The sequence below is a fragment of the Hippichthys cyanospilos genome, chromosome 17, assembly GCF_059441005.1.
Source record: "Hippichthys cyanospilos isolate Australia breed blue-spotted pipefish chromosome 17, RoL_Hcya_1.0, whole genome shotgun sequence".
Lineage (NCBI taxonomy): Eukaryota > Metazoa > Chordata > Actinopteri > Syngnathiformes > Syngnathidae > Hippichthys > Hippichthys cyanospilos.
In genome coordinates this window covers 6,360,899-6,382,724 of record NC_142385.1, presented here as the reverse complement: position 1 = coordinate 6,382,724, position 21,826 = coordinate 6,360,899, and the positions used below count along the sequence as shown (strand labels likewise).

The window sequence follows — 21,826 nt, the reverse complement described above, 5'->3', positions numbered from 1 at the left end:
TAACTTTATTAGAGTGAATACATCTTGTGCTCAATATGTACACTGTAAAAAAAACTCTAAAATCCAATTATGGGTCAGAAAATGGATCGTCAATTTGACCCAACTTTCTGTGTTTTATTTTACAAAATTTTGTACAAGACACAGTCAAGGATTGCCTTCTTTTTTGACCCATAATTTGACACACCTTTGACATTTTTTTTTTTTATGATGCTACATGTCTGTATAAAAAGGTTCTAACCATTAGGCTACATGTCTGTATCAAAAGGTTCTGATCATTAGGCAAACTCAAATTATGCAGTAAACAAGAGGCATGCAACTTCATATCATCACATAATAAAGATGTCATTTCATTTGCACCCAAAAGATACAGTATACATATTAACAGCCATCCATCCAACTTCGCTGCACAGAGCCAAGCAAGAAGCTGTTTCAATGCACTCTCAACCATCTCCTTCACCCTGCTCCCATCATTTTCTCTTTCCACCACACAATGCCATAGTCAAAGAAATGGTTAAAAGTAGTTGTAAACTATGTGTTCAACAAACAAAAAAAGCCGCAAGTCATCCACCACTGCAAACTACTTTTGCATGATAATGAGGGAGCTAGCACAAGGTGCCTCTCTGGCCCCAAGCAGTGGAGAAGGAAAGTGAGTGGAGAGATGAGTCCTTCAGTCGCTTCCTCTCTGCGTGTACTCTTGTAACATTCATAGTGTTCTAAAAATTAGGTGGGATATTCACAGTTTTAATATACCGGATACTGTCAAATGCTCATAGTCCCAAAGCAAACTACGGTACTCTCTTTTATCATCACATGAGTAGTTAAATACAATATTACAGCAAAAATACTTGCTGTCTGACCCTACCTTGGTTGCTTTAAAACAGGGATGGCCAAAACAAAATTTGTGGCTCCCTGTCTATATTTAAATGACTTGTGCCATATACCAAAAATTACATTTGCTAGTATATATTTGTAGGGCTTTTATAAATATGCCAAAATGAAAATTTGCTAGTTGCAACTGAGCTAGGAACAGCATTTCTCTTCAGAACACTGGTCAATAAGTTAATGAATGTTTACAAGGTTTAAATGATTTCCTTGACTTTTTTTCTCTATATTTAGGTACAAATTGTGATTTGTAACTGTTACTCAACTGCTTTAAAAATGGTCATCTGATGACAGATTGGTCTTGTTTTGACTCTAAATATAACGATGCAATTGCGCTGATGTTCAATGTAAGTGCAGACATTTTCTGTTAGGTTACAGGGTCTCTAATCACCCCAAAATTTTGTCAAATCCTGAAGTATCGTTATATAAAAGATAATATGAATATAAATATAAATATAAAAGAAAAACTTTTTTTGAAAAAGTATGGGCGCCTCCTATAATTGGTAATTTAAAGAATTTTTTTTTTCTACCATTCAAGGGAGATGGATCGGTCAGCTATATAAGTCAAGTTTTGACACACAGATGTGCATTTTTATATCGACCCTATTCTTACTTACAATAATTACCTTAATAGTATGAGCTCGAGGGTGGAGGTCAGGTGGCTGTTAGCTGCCAGTGCCTGTTGCACCTAACAGCAACTCGTCTTAACTGAGGTTGGTACGGCTATGTTTTCAATAAGAACGAAAGAAAGAAGCAAGCAGACTGAACCACCGCCTGAGTACATTGTTGTTCACACACTGGAGTATTACTAAAACAGAGAGGATCTTGTTAAATTTATGATGTGATTCAATTAAGAGTGGGCCGGTTAGAGAACATGCAAAGGTATTCCAGTTGTCTCATTTATCATTTGTGGTCTTGTGGAATATACACAAAATCACAAACTTAATAGAACACAGATGGTGCACAACTTTGCGTATTTATGGCAAAATGAACTCATACTGCATTGCGAGGAAAAAGAAAAACAACTGCTTGGAGTGTCTTTAACGTTACACTGACCACTCACAATGTGGGAAATCTGAAACACACTTAACACGCAACAAACATATAATTTACAGATATGAACACAAGAAAATATGAAAAATTTAGGAAGATGAGATTTATTCTGTTTTGCTATTATTTTTACATTGTTGCCAAACTGATTTGAGTCTAATACACAGTACCAAAGAAAGTACCAGAACTCGACCGTAAATTTAGGAGTATGTCCTATACACATATGCATCCTATATTCGGGAAATTACAGTATATGCCTAACAAAATCTGTTCAAGTAGTATTTTTTTAAAGAATAAGTAATATATAAATATGCAATTGCTTGGTGTATTTTTGTGTGCTTAGTAAATTTAAAAAAGCAAAAAAAAAAAGTCCTTGCATCCTTTTTCTGTACATGGCCCTCTGAGTTTTATATGACGGTTTGTGAGGTGTTAACAGGGTTTCTGCAGGTTTCAGTTACTCTAATTTTACTGCTTTTTGATGTTTCAATGCAACTCAAAGCAAATTTAATGCCTGCATCTGACTCGATATAAATACGTTGGACATTGGCAACTGGAAAAGTACATTTTTCTTGTATTCTTCTTTATTATAATTATTACATTATGTGCAATGTTTTGTAGTACATTAGGGGTACTTGGCTGGACAAAAAAAAAAAACACACACACACATTAAGTACACAATTAAAATAAGGTTGAGAACCACGAGGCTGAGAAACTATTTGTAGAACGAATGTGGTGACCTGGGAAAGCCAGCTGTCAGCCACCGTTGTCAACGCTACTTGCCTGTTGGTGACAGGAAATTGGCAACTATTTTTCTGTTTTCACATATTTCTCTCTATTTATTTCCTTTGGCTCAATCTGACACCTTCTCTTTACTTCTTTCCTCAATCTTGAGTCAACAGCTGCTGTTTGCTATCTCATACCTTATTTTGACATCTGTCATTTAATGACACAAACATACCCTTGTGGTTCCGCTCCTCATCTGTCTTTTCAATGCATCCCAAGGAATGAATTGAGGCAAAACAATGATGGCATTCTCTAGACGGAAAACAGAAGGCAGACGCGTGACCTTTGTTCACAAGCTACATTGTCATTGACCCAATCGAAACTAGAATGTCACTCATATAATTGAACTGTTAACGTAAATGAAAAAAACGTTGATGCTCATATTGACCGCAGACCATAGTTTCTGAAATCAGCCCCATGCACTGTGTCAAGAATAAGGCAGTCGTCCAGGAAACTTCAATTAAAATTCGACTGGGTCCAGTACTCCAGTTGCAAGGGATTTCTCAGGGCAAAGGTCCGGACCTCAAAAGTTTTCGATTAGTGTACTGCTTACCCTCACATTAGTTGCGGGTTTGCCTGTCCTGAAGGGGGGAGCTGCCAATGTGGAGTAAAAATTACTCACTTGAAAACTCGTTTGAACATACATACAAATCTTTGAATATGTTTACAAGTGCATTCGGACGTATTTAAACATTCTCAAGTATTTACATAATACTGTACATTTAAACGTGCGCGCAAATGCTTTCCAACGTGAACAAAATGCTAAAAATATAGCATTTTGTTTCAGAGGAAAGTGCTTGAGGGGGTCATTAATATGGACCAGGAAATCGCCGGCTGCCCCCTCCCCTCATTGGACGACCTGCACAGTGCGCTCCGTGTCAAAAGGGCACAGAACATTGTTGAGGACACTTTTCACCCCGGTCACTCCATGTTTGAACTGCTGCCATCAGGCAGACTTCACAGGACTCTTATATCGAGAACAAGTAGTAGATTTAAGAACGTTTCTTATCTGATGTCAATAATGACTCTCAATTCCATAAACAAACAAAAATCAGTCATTAACATATCATAGATGTACAGTAACACTACGGGATTGTGCAATGGTGAAAAGCAGAATGTACTGTACTGAATGGGTGTCTTTGTTCGATGGCTTTTATTACTATTTATGATGTCTTTTTTTTAATTGCACTGTCTAGCACTTTTTAAAAAAAAATTCTACATGGTACATGTTATAACGACAATAAAGAACTATTCCATTCTATTCTATAATGTTATACAGTGAGCCCTCGTTTTTCGCGGTTAATTGGGACCCCTCGCGATAAGTGAAAACTGCGATATATATATATATATATATATATATATATATATATATATATATATATATATATATATATATATATATATATATATACACCCCCACACACACACCAAAAACCAACACATTTTTTCCTTCATATTACAAAAATTACTCGGCATATAAAAGAAAACGAAATAAAACAAAACAAGACTTTAAATCTCGAAATTCCCATTTGAAATAAACGCAACATGAGATTCTACTGCTCGCTAATATTTTCATATCAAAATTTCGTTTTCTGCTTTTTGCTGCCCCCTCTTCTGCCTCCACTTTTGCTTTTGAACATTGCTTCACTCGAAAGGTAATGTATTGTAATATATAACGTTGTGTTTTTGAAGCGCTTGAAATGATTTACATGTAAAACACTGCTCATAATATGACAAAAATCATGATGTGAAGGCCACCCCATAGCAGATTATCAAAAAAAAAAAATACAGGGTGTTCCAGAATCCATTCTAAATGCCCATATCTCGGAAACTACTTGATAGATCTTAATGAAACTAAAAATACACTTTATGTTGAAGGACATAGGTTTTATTGGTTAAATTTACACAGAAAAGTACAAATATTTTTTGGTTCTATGACAGATTTTCATAAATGTTCAATATGAGCGGCGCCTGTGACTCTGCACACATTGATGGCCGTCCTGGCGATTTAGGTATGCATAAGCAGCCCTTTTAAGAAATTGATGGTGCCAAGTCCTAATTTGTTTTGTAGTTGGCGCCTTCTTTGCAAAATTTGTGAAGAAGGCACGCTGCGCTGTCTTCACTGACTGAGTCCGAGCATACTCAAACACGCAAAATGCCTTTTCTTTTGAAGTGAACGGCATTTTTTAACCTGAAAAGATAGAACTGCCAAACGTTACACACAAAAACATGAAATGTTGCTACACTAGCTGTGAAAATTTGAGATCATTCCAACGGAAATTGTCAAAATTATTGGTCTACGAAATGGCGTCAACCATTTTCAAAGCCAATACATGATATATTGGCAACAGAACATCATACCTCAATATATTGATATGTCAATATTATCGCCCAGCCCTACATTTGACATATTCAGGTAGATGCCTCAATTTTAGTTGCCGAAATAAGTTCGTAGTGCTGCTCCTTTTTGTTGCTATGACCTTCAAAAAAATGTTGCACTTGTTGCATGTCTGTCGCTGCAAACCCACCATAATAACTTCCAAACCACTGACGATACAACTCCTGTCTTTTAGAAAAAAAAATCTATATATTGCCCTGGTCTGTTTTTATGTATTGATAGAATGGATAAAGACTCCCACTGAAGGGAATCTTTTTTTTCTTTTTTTTGGGTCAACATTTTTGTAGTGAAAGCGCTTTTCTACGTATGCATTTATATAGCCCACGTAAAATGACCATATATTTATCCCCAGGGCCTTTTTTCAACAGAAGTCACACTGCAACAATACACTATAAATGGGCTTGTTTACACAGCGATCATCAAGACCTCACAAAATGAGTTCTTATAGCTGTCTAGCATCCTCTAATAGACTTCGGCCTTTTAAATGAGCTCCTCTTATGGCTGTCCCACACTGATGTTTTTGCTTCCTATTAGATTGACCAATTGCCTTCATTTTTTTGATTCATACACAGAAGAGTGTTCTAATCATGTTGTTGGGAATAATGAACTTGGCCAAAAAGGTAAAAGGGTAATAAAATCTACCAGTCTGCTATTTTGACCCCCTGGAATCTTTTTTTTTCCGCTCACTAATTTTTTTTAAGGGTGGTTAAGCATGGTGGCAGGGTGTCGTGGTAGAGAAGATAAAATTGGTGAACTAATTAAATCAGAGAAACATGATGGACTTAACAGCCTCCTAATGAGCACTGCAAAGGAGTCACAATTGTCTCTAGGGATGTATAAACATTTTCCTCATGGTACAGTAGGACAAGCACTGTCTGTTGTTGCAGGTGTGTGTAAAGCTCATGAATGTGAAGTATAGCTCTCTTTGGGTCCTCTGGCACAGAAATTGAAAAAAAAAATGCAGTGTACCACTCTGATTTTTTTTAAGTATCGGGGGCAGGCATTCCATAGAGCTTGACATGCTTGATGACTGCAGCCCCAAACAACGAAGGATTTACTTGCTAGCGTCATGTATATGTGTAGGCACATGTATATTCACTGATCGAGAATGATACATGCAGTTTATTGCTCAACAATTCCAAAAAATATATATGTTTGAGGGGAGGGGACTGAGCTCTTTGCAAACCTTTATACTGGTGCAACCATTTTTTTCAATTGGTCCCTTTGCACAGGATTGATCACAAACTTTTTTTGAGGACGTGCAGAATGTAGCTCTACCTTTTCTAACCTTTCCCCTTTCCACTTCCTGAATGTATTTGCTATGGCATAGAGACTTTCGGTTGCTTTTAAGGGAAGTGGTTGTGTGTGCTAATTGGATTCTCCAATGGTCTGCAAGGTAAGCAAAGCCCCTTTTACTGCTTTCCAATAGATTAATAAAATCCATGTACAGAGCTGAGTTTATGTATATTTGAGAGCCTGTAAGGAAACTGTTAAATGACACATAAATGTGTTTATCAAAGCAAAATGTACCAGCTTTATTTCTATCCCTCCCTCCACTGCTTCCTTCCTCTGCAAGAAAAGCAATGTTTGTAAACTACCACACACCCTGACTTAACTTTTGTCTTCCAAACTAGAGGGAACTCATTCTGACCGCTTGTATCTGCGTATTTGATTTTTTTTTTTTTTTTTTTAAGTCTTCAAAGCACCATGGGTGATGATGGGAATGTTGATCGACTAGTAGATCAAAAGCTTCACCTACAGGCTTAGAACCCTCTTCATCCTTACAGTCCGCTGAAGCCTTTGCATTACTGCTGATATCACACAAGTTTGATCCACTCACTCTCAGTTCTCACATCAGTTTGAAACCATTTGCAAAAACTCACATGGGGAAAAAGTGTCTTTGCTTCACAAAAAAATAACAGTGAAAGCTCTAGATATTGTGTTGACTTGTCAACATTTATCTATGGTGTTGGAGCCATCTACATTGCATGTTTAGCACCAACATATTTTCAGCATAACAGAACACTGTAGAGTAAAATAGCAGTTCAAATTCAAAATCAATACTTCAATAGAGTCTTCTTCTTTCTCCCTTTGATTGATTGATTGATTGATTGATTATTTTAGTGAAGAATTAAAAACATTGCACATAATTCATGTATACGGTCATACATATACACATGAATACATATATCTATCAATTATACCTGACACTTTTATACAAGATCTTATTCTTATGTTTATTTATATATATATATATATATATATATATATATATATATATATATATATATATATATATATATATATATATATATATATATATATATATTCCATAAATTGACATCTTGAACAGATACACACATTTGCTTTACTGGAGGATTGCCCCCTGGTGGCTGGTTCTAAACCTACAGATATGCCGCACTGGACTATAAATCAGAGGGCTCAAATCATGAGAAAGAAAAGTTGCGGCTTATATTTTGAAATTCATAGTACTGTATGTTATCATATTTTTAGGTAAAGTGAATTGAGTCTGTTATCCCCAGACTATCTGTTTTTATTATTTCTCATTCTGACTGCCAGATGGATCAAGGTGTCTCAAATGTAGATTAATGGTCTCCTGAATGAGTGTGATAGGTGGACATGTTCGCTCACTGGTGTAGTTGAGGCAGACAGCTTGCGATGTCAGGAAACAGAAGGCACCACAGCTTCTGAAAAAGCCCATCTGGTATATGGTTTTAACTGATGTTTATTCACATTCACTCTTCCAGAGGACCTTGAGAGTGCTTTGATATCACTGTCGATCTCAACCCTGCTTTCTACTTATTTCTTAGCACATTTCAACACTTATATGATGGGGGGGGGGCAACTTCCTAAAATACTGTGCTGTTCAAATTTACAATGACGTACATACACTGGACATTGTCTTGAAGCAGACCTTTCGTTCATTAATTATGGTAGAGCTTTGGCTCCTCAGTTTCCCCAAAGTTATTTTCAACTTTTTTTTAATGATGGAGCCATTGTCTTTTTGCCACTACTAATGACAATGTACATTAGTATAAAACATCACAAAATAAAGGAATAGAACACAGCAAATTAGTCACTATTTTACCAAGATTGAGTATGACAAATATACAGTGGGGGAGTGGTGAAAAGTTTAAAATATACAATCAAAATGGGCTGAAATACACAACCAACTTCATGTTTCAGTTAATTTGCTCTTAATTTGAAAAGTGTACCGTTTTTGTCACCTACATCCAACATTGTTATATGCAGTAAGATATGGCCATTACATTTGTTTTGAATTGCATTAAAAAGAGCTTTAAAAATATTAGGTTATATTTGCTGATGCCTGTAGAAATCCTGGTAAAAATCTCACGTGGCCCCTGCAGTTCCCTCACATACCCCAGGTGTTCCCATACCTCCTTTTGAGAAGCGCAACACTACACTTTTTAAAATACCATATTTTTGGACTATAAGAAGCACCGCTTTATAAGCTGCACCCACAAAAAATGTAGCCGAAAATCTATTTTTGCCGCAGGTTGTAACATTAGATATTTACGCAGAAAGATGGTACATGGTACCATGGTACACGTTTTTGTTTTTATACTTTGATAGTCATTTTCTGTCTCCCTTTGTTTACTGTTGGGGTTTGCCCCCTGGTGGATGGCAAAAAAATGCTGCATTGGACAATAAGTGGCAAGGTTCAAAGTGTGAGAAAAAAAAAGAAACGGCTATGGTCTGAAATTTACAGTAGTAAAAGGGTACCTTAAAAAGTAAACACTGAGTCAGTGTGAATTGTGCTATATCTGGATTTGTGGTGGATGCTTTCCCATAATTACAGGTTGCATTGGATATGAAACATTATTCCCCGTGGAGTCAATACATCAGCATGTTATGCTGACTCAAAATGCATTTGCAGAATTGCTCTATTTAAAATCCAAATGTGTGTAACTGTAGGGTTATTACAGAGCAAGCAGGTGCAACACTTGCCTCAGCATTTCAAATGACAACCTGTGCATTCTGCCCTATCTCCCGTTCCAGCCTCATGAGTGCGACAGTTTCTGCTCTGAGGCTGGAATTATGCTGGTGACAGATACACTGTATAGTGTGATGGATGAAATGATGAAGCCACATTAGGACTATAGTCAGTCAGCTATTCAGAAAAACAACTCATGCCAAGAAAATTTGGTATTATGGCTGCTGATTGGCACCCTAATCATATTACAATGTCCACCAACTCTTAATTTGAAAAAGCAGAGGATATTTTCTCTGTGTTCTAAACTCCTCATTTTATCACTTAAGTAACACCTCGCTTCACTTTTGTTGACAATGACTTGGTTGTCTACATCCAGCTCAGCTTGAAGATCGTGATTTCCTTTCGTACCCAACATGTGCCATCTGGCCCGCCGATCATTATAGGTCACAGTGGAGTGAAAGACAAACAAACCCCATCATCTGCAAAGAGCCAATTGCATCTCTTACATTGCCCCCCCATTTAATTTTGGGGAAATTGTTGTGAATTGCCTATATTGAGCATTTTGGCTCTGTTCAACCCAGTCTTTTAACATCTATTCACAATTTCTGTACTGATGTAAATACAACCATAACGTAACCTATGTTAGCAGATGTACACACTCAATGTCCATTCAATCTCTTCATAATTTTACATGGAGCACGGAAATGAGATCCAGTCACAAGTGGTCACTTGAGCCATAAGTGGGGCCTCTTTCCAACATTTGGTTTAATCACACATACTATCCAATTCTGGTCGCACCATACAAAGTGAATGTTGATGCTGCGTTTAAATAAGGCTTTGTAGTGTGTTAGTAATTCATCAACAAGTACCTCCACCTGTCATCATCTTAAAAAGCACTTAAAAAAATAATTACCATAAATTTCAGGCCCTGCTTTTTTCCTCAGGTTTTGAATCCTGTGGCTTATATTCCATTGTGGTTCATCTATAGCTTATTTATGTATTTATTTATTTATTTATTTATTTATTTTACAACCTGCCAGCGAGCAATCTCCGAGGTATTAAAGTGTTGAGTTTGACCTTAAACTGCTCTTTTACTCGCCACCGGTGGGACTCTTCGATATCAAACGCAAAGGCATGATACTGTTGTGTTGGTGCAACATTCTCACAATCCGAATGTGTTGGTGTTATGTTAAAAACTTGAAAATATGTTGGCGTTGCTCTTATTTGTAAACATGCAGCTAGGTTCAATCTGTGTTGAAGGTGTGTTGGTACTGCTCATTTATAAACACACTTGGCATTTTTGTGTTGAAGGCATGATGTTGGTGAAAACAGGAAGTTTGAAAAACCTTTTAAAACAAGAACTTCCTTATACCATCTTTCTCGGAAATATCTGATATCATAACCTGCGGTTTGTAGTCTAGTGTGCCCTATACATGATAAAAACAATTTGTTAAATTTTTGTTGGCATGGCTTGTAATCTGTCACTTCCGGATACAGTATATAATGCTTTTAAATGAATGTGTCCACATACTTCTTTCTTGATTGTTGAATGGCCTTAATTCAAATTTAATGACCCTTACATAAGGCTTATATTAAAAACTATTTCAGAATGACAATAGTGAATGGCTTCCACCTTCCACAAGGCCCATTCCCTTTCAGTTTTCACTTTGTTTTTATAAGTTTTATGGCTCCATAAAAAAAGTTACACTTTAATTAACAAGCTTTAAAAAAATGTGTAAAACAAACACTTGTGTTATTTTTAACAAAAAGCAATGAAACTGCACTCTGCTTAGCACAGAAAGCATATTATGGACCTCTACCCCCACAATAGACCTTCAGCTGTGATACATGTTGAAGTTAATGCATAGAGATTGGATTTTATGAGGTAATATCGGTAGCTCACAAAGCAGTCAAGAATTCCTTCCAAGGTTTACTTTCGGCTGAGTGCATTAACTTGGTGTAACACAAATAGCCTTGTCTGCCTTCTAAAGATAAATTGGATAAATGCTACTAGCTACAGACTCCATTCAGCCCAATGACAATGGGTTTGCCAAGGTTACCCTAGAAATATTCTATTAGAATTCCAGACACAATTTTAGTAATTAGTAACCTTGACAGTACAGTTATCATTCTTTAAGCTTCCACCATTAGCATGGAATATTTTTTTTTCCCCAAATCAACACTTTGATCTTTCACACTATTGTTTTTACTTTTTGTATGACTTACGGTCACATTTTTCTGTAGTTCAACCAAGATAGCATTGTCAAGATTTATTCTTCATGGATTTGTGGTTTTATAATCTATATGATGAGACCATGACCCTGTTCTAAATTGAGTAAAGTTGCCCCTTTTTTTTCCCAACCGAGGAACCCCTTTCAGAGAGGATCAGGAGCGAGATCTAAAGGGGGCATTGAAAGGGACAGACCCTTCTATCCCACTAGTGTTCGTCAGTGGCAATCATGACCTTGGGAACACCCCCACCCCCAGAACAGTGGTGCAGTACTGCAGCGCATGGGGCGATGACTATTTCAGCTTCTGGGTAAGTAATTGCTCATACCACTCATATTATGTAAATATACCTAAAACATATAACATAAAATATATTTTGTTCCAGTACAATGTATAGTCGCAGTAAAATTATTCAAAAAACATTTGAATTTACATGCACATTGTCACACCAGGAGCAGAATTTGTGGACCCAGAAGCAGGCAGGAAACAAAGGTGAAAAAAAAAGTCTTCATATATAAAAATCAAAGAAAAACTAGACCTGGAAGGTAACTAGGAAGACAGCATAAGTGCTTCTGACAATGTGTCACTGAGCAACTCGGACTTAAATACTGGAAAACAACATTGCATGCCTAACCCTATGTACAAAGTAACGGACCAATGAAACAAAAAACATCAAGGGACCACGTGAGACAAAGGCGATAAATATATAACTAGTGTCCAAAGTGACAAATACAGGACCATTGCATCTAACATCAGATTCTCTAGTGTAATATTTACTAATATTCTAAAAGTTTGATCATTCATTTCATTGTGTGTTATTACTATGCATATGACAATAAAGCTCATGAATCTTGAATGAAATAGTGACCACTTGCAAATAAATTGTGGTGAATAGTGTTATGAATTGTATGCTTTTAATCTGACTTTATTGATTTTGGCAATATAAAGTTAGAATGGGTGCTGAATAATCTCAAATGAAACAAACACCTATGCGAATACAATTGAACTTCTATAGTTGAATTATGACAGCTCTAATTTCATCAAAATTTCTAAAACAAAATATCACCAAAGTCTCACAAAATTTTGATTCTGACACATACGTACGTGGCCAACCAGCATGTCAAACTATCTTGCACCCCAGAATATTTAACTAGACCTCATGTCTGTACAGATCCCTTCATCATAAAGTTTAAGTACCGTAAATGTTTAATTTCTTTTTTAATATTAGAGGGCAATGGGTTATATGTGTTGAACTTTTCTATGGAAACATTGTTTTTAAAAATGGAAAAAATGGAGCTTGGCGAGTGCTCCTGAAATTATTGTTTGCTATTAAACATGCCCTTACAGCATAGAGATGTTCGATACCATGTTTTTCAGACCGATACCAGTACTCAAGTCATGAAAAGCACAATTACTTTAATACATAAAGTTTCCTGGTCTCCTTACTCGCCCATTAATAATGATGTTCTTCACACTTTGTGTTATGTACTTCACCGCAATACTTTTTTTTAAGATTCCTGCAATGTTTGTACAACGGTTTTAGCATGTAACCTCATTGTCACTTGGTTCTGTTTTCGGATTATAATTTGTGCTATTTTTGTCCCATTTGGGGTTAATGAAGGTTTAATTCCGATTTGGAACTCATTGGAAATTGTTAATTGTGTTTGCGCAGGAACGTAATGAGATGTCTGCACTTTTACCTCTCCACTGACTGTTGAGCTATCAAAATGCAGATTAGGCGACGTCATCAACATGACATTTAAATGTTTATCGTTTTTTTCCCTCCATTACTAACCGGTGAATCGAACTAATGGTTTTAAGGTGATTGGATGAGTGGTTATCAAGAAAATAACATACGTAAAAGGATAGCACACTCTTTGAAGGGGGATTTGTTGTTTTGGTTTGTGCTGCACTACAAATGTTGCCATGTCTGTACATTTTTAAAATGTATGTTCTGGTGTTAAAAATGCAGTGCTAATTTGTGTCCTTTGGACAACCAAAAAGAAGTATTTAGATTCAGACTCATCTAATCTGCTCGCTAAAGAAATACAAACAGCAAATTATCTATTAATTGAACACCGAAAGTTCTTAGTGGCTGAAGTACCTGTAGCTCTTTCGGTTAAAAACATGAAATCATGTGCAATGACCATGGATTGACTGAATTGTTTCTGTTGTCTCAGGTGGGTGGAGTCCTCTTCCTGGTTCTTAACTCCCAGCTGTTCTACGATGCTTCTGCTTGCCCTCAGCTCAAGGAGGCTCAGGAAAAATGGCTGGATGAGCAGCTGAGCAAAGTCTCGTCTTCCTCTGTAAAAAGTTATTTTTAGCCTAGCACAATGAAGATATTCATTGAGACTTATACTTTGATGAATCGTCATACGTTTGTCCTTGTTCAGGGGCCCAAACACATCCTGGTGTTCCAACACATTCCGCTGTATATAAAGAAGCCCGATGAGGACGATGATTACTTTAATCTACAGAAGGAAGTCCGACAAAACCTGATCGACCGATTTAAGAGAGCTGGTAAGACAAGGCCAATATTTTTCTTTCATGGGTTATTCTAATGTGAAGTAAACATTTTAGACTCAAAATTATTCAAATGTATTTCCAAGTACATTTGCATATGTTACATATTTAACAGTAACAAAAACAAAGGCTGACAACTCATTGTCAACGTGTTTGATGCAGCCATGAATGATTATTTCTTTGTGATTTAAAAAAATAAATCTGCACAATGTTTTATACCTTTTTCTTCAGGTTGAAACGTTTAAAATATGTTTAAAAACGTTAATGCTGTTAATGTTCCAGATCAATTTACATTTATTATTATTTAAGATTTTTTTTTTCCTTCAACATCAAATGGTTCATGTTCAAAAATGTTTTTAGTTCAAATAAGGATTGACATATTTTTTTATTTCAGGCACTTTTGTGCACTGCAATTTTCTTCAGTTTTATACTAACCTGTAACCTGTACAAACTTTGTAAAAAAGTAACATTTGTTGAATGTTGATTGATATTGCGTTTTTCTTTTGTTAATGTTAAAAAGGATCCAATTTTAGGTATACTCCTACAATTTCTATCGATAATGATCCTAATTATAGTTGCAGCAAATCAGGCGCAAAATGTTTTCACTTTCCCCAAGGGAGCTTTGCAAAAAATAATTGGGAAGCATTGCTTGAGGTGAAGAAAGGCTATGTCTTTAGCATTTAGACTACAAATACAAACTGGATTTGCCTGTCTTTTTGTGGTGATACATTTTTGCTATGCAAAAGCTGAGTCACTATTTTTAAATTTGATTTTGATGCCAGTTTGACCAGCCTGGCATATCAAAGTAATGTCAGGAAACGTAATTGAAAATGATTTTATCATTTTGTTCTTTGGCTACCAGGTTCATGGCAAAATTAAGATGATAAATCTTATTTTAAACCGCTGTCTCATCCAGTACGGTAAAATATAATACTTTAAGATGATTTCAGACATTTGTAAAGTGGTTTAAAATATATTGTCTTAATACTTTGTAGCGTCTTAGCTTTCTGTCAGCCCTCTTCATTGGCAGCAAATCTAAACTGTAGCACACTTAAGATTCCTTGCCCAGAGGAATCATACGCTGCTCAAATCACAGAAGAGGATTATTTCATGCACACAGGACAGCTGCAATTGATTTAAATAATGTCTTTCTAAAAGTCATTCCTTCTTCAAATTCCATTATTATGGACTTAAAACAGCCTTTAACTGCTACAGAACACTCAAGGACGGTAAGTCTTTACTTGACATGCATACACACACTTGCTCGTCACACTCTTGGGCCAATTTTACACAATTGATTGACAGGGCCTCTTATACGGACACACGCACCTTCTTCTCAATCATTTATCAAGGTGACTGTTGGGGGAGAGTATTAATTAATTTACCCATTCATTATGTCTGCATGTATTTAACCATGTCGCCGCATTTTGGTCTGATGACCCCTCTCGCATTATGGCTTCCTCCTACAAACAAACAGTGGTTAATGATTAAAAGGGTACACTCATTTCATATGCAAAAAACACAGGTTATTACTGTAGATGCATTGCTCTGTAGAACATGTTGAATGTGTCCTTTGTCATTCACGCACGCCTTGACAGCAGTTATGCATTCAAACTGCATACGGGGCTTGCCGTAGGACATGTAATACTTACACCCAGCGCATAAGGTGATAAATATTGATGACATTCATGCCACTGCTGACTTTCAAAACAGTGTACAATATGTCGCTCATGCCTGCATTTGATTGCAATGATATTTTCAGTGTTTCAGATGAGAAAGGAATGTTTTCACATCATGTGAATTACTCTTATTGTTTTTTTTGGTGGCACAACATTGTTGAGGTGCCAATTAAATCATTCAATGCAGACAAAATCGCATATTTCTAGATTAATGATAGCTTTTTCTTAAATTTCTCAGTAAAAGTAATGAAGTCTCATCAGTACCACTATGTATGTAATGTTGCAAATATTAGCAGATAAGAGTACCTCTATCTGAATACTTTTTTAAGTAACTCTTTGAGCCCTGCATATGTCGAGGCACCACTGTCGCTTTATTTTCAAAAGTCATTCTTAGATAGTTTTTATTGACACAGTGGCTCCCGTATGTTGTAACTATTTTTCACACTCTCCTTAGAGACCCACTGGGTAATAGGTCATCTCTTCTCTCATGCTACATAAATATTATTTTATTATTAGCAAATGCTGGCATAAGGCTGGTATGTAATGATCGTTGGCCCAAGTACTGTATACTGCTGTGAAAAAAGTATTTGCCTGCTTCCTGATTCCTGTGTATTTTTGAATATTTAGCACTCTTGAAGGTTTCAATTACGGAATCGAATTTTCATTTACACTAAGACAACCCATTGATATATAAAATAGTTTTGTAAATGTTTTTTTTTTTTTTTTTATTTACCAAGGTGGGGGAGAATACAAACTTAATTTGAGAAAGCTGAGTCCAATTGCACAGTCCACACTCAACCCCTATTGTCACCACCTTTTGATGATTCAATAATTACTTAAACAGAATATGTTGAAGTGAACTAAGCTACAAAATCTCAAGAATAAATGAATCAGGCCACAATCCAAAGAAATTCCAAAAGAAATGAGAAAAAAAAACATGATTGAAAAGTCTGGAAAAGGTTACAAGGCCATTTCCAAAGCTGTGGTGATCTAGCGAACTGTCAGAGCCATTATCCACAAATAGAGAATACTGGGAACAGTTCTTTCCAGAAGTGGGCAAAGATTAATCCAAGAGTACGGCTCATCCAGGAGATCATAAAAGAACCTAGGACAACTTCCCAAAATACTGCAGGCCTCTCTGGCCTCAGTTAAGGTCAGTGTTCATGACTCCACTATAGGACTGATACTGGCCAAAAATGAAATCCATGGGATGACGAAAGCCACTACTGTCATAAAAAAACACAAAATGTCTGCAGCCTTTTTGATCTGGTGTAAAAATGGCACAGCATTTGATAAAATCCAAAACAACTGATCATAGATCCAAGGTGGCAAGTGGAGCCGCACAAACCACTATTCATCGATGGGACTGAGGTGAAGAGGGTGAAAGACTTCAAATTTCTCTCCAGTGTGTGATCAAGACCTCACAGAGCACCTGTGGAGCAGCCTTACCCCCAGTGCAGGACATTTACCACACCAGGGTTCTGCGTAGAACACGCAACATGATCAAGGACAAGACACAAATTCAAAGGTGGCACAACTAACTATGAGGTTCAGGGGGCATTTTTGGATATGTTTGTATTTTCCCCTCATTGGTAAATAAAATCATTGTTTAGGAACAGCTTTTGTTTTTTATATCCTTGGGTTGTCTGTGTTATATTGAAACCTTTGCATGTGCAAAGAAACACAAACCAGAAATGTTTTCATTTTCTAGTCTGTGTCTCTTGTCCAGGCTAAATCAAGTCTCTTCCGGATATATAATGCTTATAGTAATTTACCTCCCCTCCTACCCCCCATGTGCTGAGTTAGACATGTCCCTCCCATGTGTCTATTGTCACCATAGCACCCTATGATCTGTAGCCTCCAGATGTGCTCTTGTACTGTGATGCTCAGTACTGTCATTCCTGTAAAGGGCAGCATCATTAACCTCAAACGTACATGAACCCACTCACATGCACGTTTAAATACACATGTGCGTAGACACACACACACTCACATACACCTTGAGCCTCTTAGAAGGGTTCATGTACAGTGCGAAACAATCTAGCGTTTATATATATATATATATATATATATATATATATATATATATATATATATATATATATATATATATATATATAATATATATATATATATATATATATATATATATATACAGTATATAATATATATATATATATATATATATATATATACAGTATATAATATATATATATATATATACAGTATATAATATATATATATATATATATATATACAGTATATAATATATATATATATATATATATATATACAGTCGGCCCCCGGCTTACGAGCACCCTGATTTACGAACAATTCGCCTTACGAGCGTGGATCAGGGAGATTTTTGTCCTCCGCTTACGAACAAACCTCTCGCCATACGAGCAATTCAACATGCCGGCCATTGAGTATATAGAAATGTTCTCGTTTAATTGCGTCAATAATCTCAACAGTAGCGACATCATCACTCATCAATAGATACTTGTGGCAGTAACGTGAACGCTATTGGTCTTACAACGTCACACTGACTGTCTCACTCACGGTGTCTAAATATATTACCATTTAAGTGTAGTGTTTGTACAGCTAAAGGGAAAAACAGCTGACATGAAATTAAATGTGCCGATTGCAGGACAAAGAATTGTCATTGGTTTAAATGTGTGTTTTTTTTAAAATTAATTGTCAATACATTCCAACCGTTTAAAAAAAAAGTGCGAATAATTATCAGTCAGTCACGGAGATGCGAATATGCTATTGGTCGATTAAGGTCACCCGGTCTCACTCACGGAGATGCTATTGGCCGGCGTCACACGTCAATCACAGAAATGTCGATATGCTATTGGCCGAACGCCTTTATCTAGCTTGATGGGACAGGATGGAAGGAAGGAGAGAAAATTAGTGAAAAACGGAATGTTGTGAAGACTTTGCAAACTTTATCTGTTAGACATAGCTTCTAAAATTACTAGCAGCGGTAAAGAAAGAAATAAGAGGATGATGTTTTAGTATCTGCGTGATTTGCACCCTGACTGAAAGAGTTACTGTAACACTGTAAGACCAATAGCATATCTATCGCCGTGTTAAATTTAAGCGTTGGACTCTGCCCCCCTCTGCTTACACCCAGCTCAAGTCTCGTCGTTTCAAAGGTAAAAGCTATTTATCCATTGTATTTATTATATAATGTAAGTGTACTGCAGATTACGTCACTCAATTTTAATATATGTATACAGTGTGTCGTTTTTACCTAAGGCTTCGGCGCGCGTTGCACGCATTCACGAATTAACATGGGCTTGGATTGCCCGCTATACGAGCAATTCAAGATACGAGCGTAGCCGCTGAACGGATTAAGTTCGTAACCCGGGGGCCCACTGTATATATAATATACAGTATATGTATTTATATATATATATATATATATATATATATATATATATATATAAAATATATAATGTGTGTGTGTGTATTTATATGTATCTATATTTTATCTTAGCACCACAGCTGCACTGGAAACAGGCACAACACCAATTAGTCTTCGTCTGGCTCGTCAGAGTGAGCACTTACACCGCGGGACTGTTGACTGCATTCCAGCTCATATTAATGATACGCTGTTTCTGCGTAATGACCCCCTATCGGGCTACTAAAGCATCACACAGTCCCTTTTTTTAATTGCACAAGCACTTACCGTGGTTTGGGATGTGACACCAATTTGTTTGATATTAAATTTTACATCTCTTTTTGTAGCCTTTCGTCTTCATGTTTTCTTTTTAAACTTTGAATCAGGCCATATGTATGGTACTGTAAAGACTTCAGTTTGAAGTCATAGTTGGTGTCAACCGTGGGTATGGTTTGTTGGCACCACTCCCACATTGATCTCATGACTCCAAAGGAAGTTTTGCATTGTTCCTGAGGGTGCTTTCATGCTGCTTCATCACCATCATACCTGTAATCATTGTAAATAAGGCTCCCTCGGGCTTTACTGTTGGTACACTAAACTTCTCCGTGCAATGTGTGCAGTTTAGCCAGCATTTTTGTTGCCGCAAGCAAAAGTAGTCAGACACGCACCAAGTTTACTGTCATATTTGTCGAGTAAGTCGGATAGACTTTTCTTTGATGAATACCGAAACCCCGTAGCTGTGGACCACTGTGTCCTATTCAAGAGACAATTGGAGAACAGGAATCTCACTTGGGCTCTCAAATTCTCTTCTCGCCATACAGTAGATGGAGAACTGTAATTAAATCCTATGCCTTCACTCCCACCTTTCACTTTCTCCTCTGGGAGTTTCTTCTCATCCAGAATATTTTCATCATATAAACACAGGCAAATTAGATTACATACAGAAAGACTGCAAGTATATTCCTTAACAGCATATGCGTAAATATTAAACAGAAACAATGGCGCAGCTGAAAAAGTCATCAGCAATCCCATTCTAGCAATTGCGTGGTACATACATTAGCCAATTAGCGGCCGAGATAAGGCGTGTTCTGTTCTGCCGAGGCTCTGTTTCCTTTTCCTTGTCGCTCACTCTCTTCTCACTGGGTCTCATTATCAGCAAGGGTCTTCCACTTTTCAAAAGGGAAGGCACATTTATCACCCAGCAGGGATTGATAAGAAACCAGTGCTAAGCCTTTAACCCTATTGTTTTAATGATGAGGGTGAACAATGCTCTTGTTTTTTGCTATAGAATATCTCTCAGAGTATCAAGGAGAGTATCTGTTGTGTTCCTCGCGCTTCAAGCAAAAATTGAGATTAGCAATGATGAAGTACAGAGCCTACAAATAAATTAAATGGCTGTTCCTTTATCTGTGAACGTAATTCTGAACATTTGGCCAAAGGTGGATATAAAATCCCAATATCATTCCCCCGTAAATGATGAAAAGGTTAAATTTGGGAATGAAACACATGCAAAAGTAACTTTTGGAATGAATTGCACTAGTCAGAATAGTTGTATTGCAATATACAAAAAAAAAAAAGACAATCTCACTTGGTGTAACTATTTTTTGTAACACAGATTCTCGAGTGAGTTTTAATCATTAAAAACAAAAGAACAATAATGAATTTATTTAGATACAAGCATGATTTTAACAATTATTACAATAATTGCTTAATGTTGATTATTTTGACCATTCATTGATGAATCATTCCCTTTATTCAAAAACCGTTTTGACTAAATGAAATGGGATCATGAAAAATGTTTTGAATAAAGTACTTTTTTTCAAATGGCGCTGAAAGTGAAAGTAAACACTGAAAGTGTGTGTGTGTGTATATATATATATATATATATATATATATATATATATATATATATATATATATATATATATATATATATATATATTTAATGACTGACTTGTATAGCCATATTGTCAGAAAATTAATGAAAAAACTTATCATAAGCAGATTTTTTATTTTTTAATTAGGGATAATCAGTCTATTTCATGAAAGATTGAAAAATCAACTGTAGAGCTACTGAAATTCTAAGGATTTGAATCATTTTAGGTCTCTAAAAAAATTATTGATTATCAAAAATAATTATCGATTAATCACAGATTTCATTTAAGCGGTCGAGTGACTGATTATTGCACATCTAGATTTTTTTTTTTTTTGCAGAAACCCTTAAAAACAAGCTAAACATGACTTAATTCTCAGGTAGCAACAGATTAATATTATTTCCATTAATTTTAATGGGAAACTCGCTTTGTGTGCAAAATTTGGGTTGGGTTCACTAAACGTTTAATAAAAAATGTTTGTCATCCAAGATTTCGAATATCCTGTCAATGTTTGTCACTTCAATCTTCATATGTTAAAGATGTCACCTTGGATAAGTTAAAAAACAAAAGGAAGAAGAAACATTAAATGCGCTTATGATTTTACGAATGTTGTTAGTTGTATAATGTAAGAGGCCCCCAAATTCCATGGTGATGGAAGAAACACATGGATGACTTAGGAAATAGAAGAGGATTCACTACCATATTCATATAGCCTAAAGACATGTGTGCCATCAGACTTTTTAATTTCTCAAGCCTCTTTTGTGTCTCTGTGTGGGTGTTTGTGTGTAACCATAGGAAACGGATGCTTGATAATTAATGACTGATGGGTCGTAGTGATTTATTGGAGGCTGTGGCTGGAAGATGCCTCAACACATCTCATCATTTTGCATCCCTCTGTCATGCAAATTCCCAACGCCATTTCATATTTGTAATCATTTTGCTGCACTTTGATGACAATGGCTCCTCTGTACAAAATGCACACTTTGCATAGGAGAAGCTGGGGACAACCTTGAAGCTAAATGACTT

General features: G+C 36.2%; 1 protein-coding gene across 1 annotated transcript in view; it reads left to right on the top strand.

The window, feature by feature from the left end:
- The window catches only part of cpped1 (calcineurin-like phosphoesterase domain containing 1), a 38,474-nt gene that overhangs the window by 5,914 nt on the left and 10,734 nt on the right, over positions 1-21,826 (top strand). The window contains exons 3-5 of the mRNA XM_088439823.1: positions 11,456-11,628; positions 13,499-13,624; positions 13,712-13,838. Of these exons, the coding sequence (XP_088295949.1) occupies positions 11,456-11,628; positions 13,499-13,624; positions 13,712-13,838 (426 nt within the window). The remainder of the gene's footprint in view (positions 1-11,455; positions 11,629-13,498; positions 13,625-13,711; positions 13,839-21,826) is intronic.